General features: G+C 34.5%; 1 protein-coding gene across 1 annotated transcript; it reads left to right on the plus strand.

Moving 5' to 3' along the window:
* The first annotated feature begins 437 nt into the window (after nucleotides 1-437).
* Nucleotides 438-4,434, plus strand: LOC145004707 (B3 domain-containing protein REM10-like). The gene is made up of 8 exons (XM_078963688.1): nucleotides 438-462; nucleotides 527-605; nucleotides 2,647-2,770; nucleotides 2,916-3,204; nucleotides 3,309-3,487; nucleotides 3,575-3,824; nucleotides 3,921-4,054; nucleotides 4,142-4,434. The coding sequence occupies exons 1-8, from the start codon at nucleotides 438-440 to the stop codon at nucleotides 4,382-4,384; spliced, it is 1,323 nt and encodes a 440-aa protein (XP_078819814.1). The 3' UTR covers nucleotides 4,385-4,434.
* Nucleotides 4,435-5,153: the final 719 nt, after the last annotated feature.

The following is a 5,153-nucleotide window of genomic DNA, read 5'->3' on the forward strand; positions in this document are numbered from 1 at the left end:
TAAGTATTTCCCCTCTCTTTCATTGCTTATTTAAACATAAGAAATATCTCTTTCTTCCTTTTGTCTTCGTGTGTGTGTATATTAAACAAAGAGGTTGCAGCTTTACAACTAACACAAGTGTCGATGTTGTATAAATCTCGATACAATTTCTCCAAGCAAAACAATTGATTTTTTACGGGGCCACTCATGCCAACAAAATGGGTCACCATCTATTATGCAATATCTTTGCTCAATCGTTGTTCTTAGCGAGTTAATAGTGAAGCATCATGAATCATCACCATAACCATTAATCTTGTTTATCAGAAAAAATGTTTGGTTAATCATTTTTGTACAAGCTTGAAACTAGTCGAATTTCGCTTATGTTTTGAATTGCTAGTGATGATGGTGAAAGGAGTTGGTGACGGTGGTGACTAGTGATGATGATAGTGGTAAGGTTGATGGTGATTGGTGGTGGGACTGATGGTAATTGATGATAGTAGTGACGGCAATTAGTGTTGGTGATGACGATGATTGATGTTGGTGGCAGTGGTGACAATGGTGACTGGTAGTGATAGTGATAGTGATAGTGATAGTGATAGTGATGAGGCAAATGGTAATTGTAATTGGTATTAGTGATCGTGGTGATTGATGATGGGGATGGTGGTAAGGCTTATGGTGATTGAGGATGGTGGTGATGGTGAATAGTGGTGGGGCTAATAGTGATGGTGCTTAGTGGTGGAGAGTAAAAGAGGTGGTAGAATAATAAATAAAAAGAAGAAAAAACATTATAAATGGTCCCTATGATTACCTAAAATCTGAAGTTTAGTCCCCATGGTTGAAAAACCTCATAGATGGTCCCTGTGCTTTCAAAACTTTTGACGATTGGTCTTTATTGCTAACTCTGTTAAGTTTTATCCGTTAAATGAAGAGCATTTTCGTCATTTCACTGCCACAGGGACCATTTATGATGTTTTCACTTTTAAATCCAATTTATCCAATGTAAGAGAAGCCAAAATGCCGGGGATTAATTTAATAAGATCGTTGCTATTGATGTTGAATTCTTTGAGTTCAATTAAATCGCCGATGGAATCAGGAATCTTGCCGGAAAAGTGATTTTCGTGAAGCCATGGTTCCCATTACATTAATGGAACAACTCATTCCGACTCTAGATTGACCATTTACCCAAAAGATTCTTACACCCGACTCGTTGAATGTCGTCGGAATTCCACCGGAAATCCGATTCATCAACAATTTTAGATCCCCAAGAGACTGCATAAGTCTGAGAAATTCCGTCAAAGGTCAGGTCAAATTACAACTCATTAATGAATGATTTTGTAATTGGGCGGAATTCTGAAGATCAATCGAAATCGCCCAATCGGTGGTAGCTTTGAGAGGGTTGTTATCCAAAGATAAAACCTTTAAACTGTCGAGTCCATGGAAGAAATCCGACGAAACTGAATCAAATTGGTCATAATCGAAATACGCCCACCTCAAATCCGACAACCCATTTAACGAAGGTAAAGCTCCGATGAACTGATTCTTTTGAAACCAAAATTCGTAAGCATTGACAATTGATTCAAATTATTCCGGCAAAACACCCTTCAAGTTCATACCCTCAGCAAAGCAGGGTCCCACCCTCTTCGAATTTCCTCTACCGTCGAATGAGAAAAACATCAAAATCTTGATTCTTCTTCTTCTGAAGCTTCATATCTGGAAAGGGGGTCGATTTTGATTTCATCTTCAAACCATATGCGTTTTGTAAACCCAGATCGAAATCAGGTTTTTATTTTTAATCCCTACACATTAAAACCGCAACAGATGACGAATTAACGCTCATAGATACAATCTCACCTTGCGAAAAGAGTTTGAATCTGAACAACGAGTGAACCGAGTGATGTTCGACATTTACTAGCTCAACAGCACACCCACCGGAGTCTGCAGCCTTATTATTCTCCAAATTGTTCATTGTTTTCTTCTTCATTCCATCATCATTGTATTGATAAGATTCGTCATCTTCTTCCAAATTTATAGTGGTGAAATGTATGATTGTAGCTAAAGACGAAGAAATGGGAAGTGGGTGTTATGAATCGATTTGGGAAACACCCATTTGAGATGGATCTGTGAATTGGAGTAAATTAAATGATATATTTGGAGAGAGAGAGAGAGAGACCTTTGCATATTATTTTATTTTTATTTTTTAAATAAGTGAAAACATCATAAATGGTCCCTGTGGCAGTGAAATGACGAAAATTTCCTTTATTTAACGAACAAAAAACTTAACGGAGTTAGTAATAAGGATCAATCATCAAAATTTTTGAAAGCACAGGAATCATCTATGAGTTTTTTAAACCACGGGAACTAAACTTCAGATTTTGAATAACCATAGGGACCATTTATGATGTTTTTTCTAAAATAATGTTATAGTTTTGGTCCCTTTGGGGTGGGGGTGGAATAAGGGGAAAATTCTCATATTTCAAAAAGCAACAACTAATGCGCTCGTTTTTAACCACTCGGGGACCTCCGGTGCAAGATTTGGAAACCACAAACACCAAACATATTAAAAAAATAAAAAATTGGACTAAAATTGAAAGATTGGGCAAAACCGAAGGACCAAAACTTGAACTTACTCAACATCTTATTTATTATGTGCATTAATTTGGTATATAGCTTCTTTAATTGTAAGGCAAATGCGATCGAGGGTGCGTCACACCAAATCTCCTGCAAAACCGCCATGGCAGATCCTCCTACTCATTTCTTCAAGTTCATCCATCCAAGCTTCAAATTTAACCCTGTAAGCATTTTTATGCATCATTCACTTGTACGTTATCCATTTACAAACTATCAATGGATCCAATGCGCATAATTTAGCCTACGGTATATTCTTTGTACATTCCCGTTCTTTTCACCTACTTATTAAGTTGTATATGCATTTGCAGTCGATTCCAAGTTCTTTCTTGAGGAACCTGAACCATGGGAGGTGCTTGAAAGTGACACTGAGACGTGGGCGTCGCGAATGGTCAGTGAACATTGACGACGGGATTTTTGGTGATGGTTGGAGGAGATTTATGAGAGAAAATGGAGTCCAAGAGTTTGACTTTATTGTGTTCAAACATCAAGAAAGCATGGTGTTTGACCAATCTACATGTGAAAAACAATACCCAAATCTATTTGACGAAATGGATGTAGAAGAGCATCTCACAGAATCTGGTACGATCTGCACACAAAGTAAGCTCATTGAAGGTTTTATCATTTTTGTTTCATACTTAGCATATCAAATGGTGAATGTTTTGAGTTTGAGCTTCAATTTTGTATGAAATATTGACTGAAAGGGCCGAAGAACCTCAAAAAGCGCAAGAGGAACGATTATGCATATTCTCAAGACCAAGAAAATTTTCAAGTAAAGAAGGAGATTTATTCAACAATAAAGAAAGCAACTAGTTCCACTCTTAACAATCATCCATACTTTATTTCAACTCTGAAGTCTTGTAGCTTCAAAAAATCAGCCCTGGTGACTTTTACTCTTTTAGAACTCCTAAATCTTATGGCAAAACGAATTAAATTGTACATATCAATCTTAATCATTTACATATTGTAGTGTTTTTTTTTTCAACATATTCCAGTTAAATTTTCCGTACAAAATGGTTTAAAAATTGGAGAAATGATTCTTAGAGATGATAAAGGTCGATCATGGAAAGTTCAGCTGAACAAAAAAGAAGAAAAACATATTTATATTGGACGTGGTTTTAGAGCTTTTCGGGTTGCCAATGGATTGAAGAAAGGTGATGAATTCAAGTTTGAACTCATCGAGAATGAGAATGACAATCCCCCCATCGTCAACTTTTCGCGTACTGTATTTTCTTTATCTTCGATTTTAAGTTTCATTTATTCGAATTGATTCATGTTTAAGTCAAAAATGAAAAATCTGTTTATTTTATGCGCAGTTCTAAAGAGCAAACCGATTAATACCTATAGAAAAGCAAAACTTGAACAAAAGGAACGGATTCCTTATGAAGAAGATGACCTGCCCTACTTCATGGGGAAATTGAAGTCCTGCAACATACGACGTTCACATTTGGTAATTATTATTGTTTCCCTTGAAAAAAAGAGGTTTCTGGAAGAGATAATTTACGAAATTTCTTACAAAGATTTGTTATTATTATAGTATCTACCACTAAAATTTGCGAGGTTGAATGGATTAATCAACAAGAAGCAAATGATTCTGAAAAATGTCGAAGATGGAAGGACATGGTCTCTCGAGATACAGAACCATAAGAAAAAATTCTATTATATAGGACAAGGTTGGAAGGATTTTCGAGTTGCAAATGGATTGAAGGAAGGAGATTGTTTCAAACTGCAGGTGGTCGACAAAGGGGAAATGCCAATTGCAAACTTCTACTTATTGTAAAATTTAGAACTCTTTTAATTTTGTTAGAAAGACTTATATTATGTTTGATATTTGCCGGTTTAGACGAATTTATATCACTTTATCGATAAAAAATAAGATAATCTTGGTGATATCTTTTGATTTATATCGTAATATAACTTAATAAAAGTTATGAAATAAAATTAAAACGAAAATTATAAATTCATTATACACAAATAAGTTTTTAAGAAGGGTAAATGGCGTAAAAATCACTAACTTTTCCATTTTTTTGATTTTAACACCAGTTTTTTTCTATTACATTTAAGTCATTATGTTTTCATTGTGTTGCAATTTTGATCAGATGATAAGTTTGTTTTAATTCACCCGATTGTCAATGCTGATGTGGCAAAATGATGTGCTCAAAGCAAAAAAAATGACGCAAAAAGCATTATGTTATTTATTATTATTATTATTATTTTACGATTTTAACACTAAGTTTTTAATATTTTCCAATTTTGATATTAAGTTTTCGATTTTGTCTAATTTGCAACATAAATGCAAGACATATGTAAATACATAATTGCTCCTTTTACCCTATAATATAATATAACATACGTTAAAAAAGAATATAAATGAAAGAAATATATGCAAAGACAGAATTGCCTTATTTTTTGTATTTGGTTTTCTTTCTCTTTACAAATATATAATTGCTCCATTTACCCAATAATATAATAAAGATGTTTGTGATGAGATTGTATCAGTGAACCCAACCACCAAGATCAAGCTTTTCATTGTAGATTTTTCCAGCAAG

The sequence above is a fragment of the Lactuca saligna genome, chromosome 1 (genome assembly GCF_052625555.1).
Source record: "Lactuca saligna cultivar CGN05327 chromosome 1, ASM5262555v1, whole genome shotgun sequence".
In the NCBI taxonomy this organism is placed as follows: Eukaryota; Viridiplantae; Streptophyta; class Magnoliopsida; order Asterales; family Asteraceae; genus Lactuca; species Lactuca saligna.

Bases quoted from the DNA above. Each gene is read 5' to 3' on its own strand.
- LOC145004707 (XM_078963688.1), top strand. From the start codon at position 438: ATGGTGATTGGTGGTGGGACTGATG. The intron at 606-2,646 runs GTATTAGTGATC...TTTGGTATATAG, and splicing joins GCAAATGGTAATTGTAATTG to CTTCTTTAATTGTAAGGCAA. The intron at 3,488-3,574 runs GTGACTTTTACT...TACATATTGTAG, and splicing joins GCTTCAAAAAATCAGCCCTG to TGTTTTTTTTTTCAACATAT.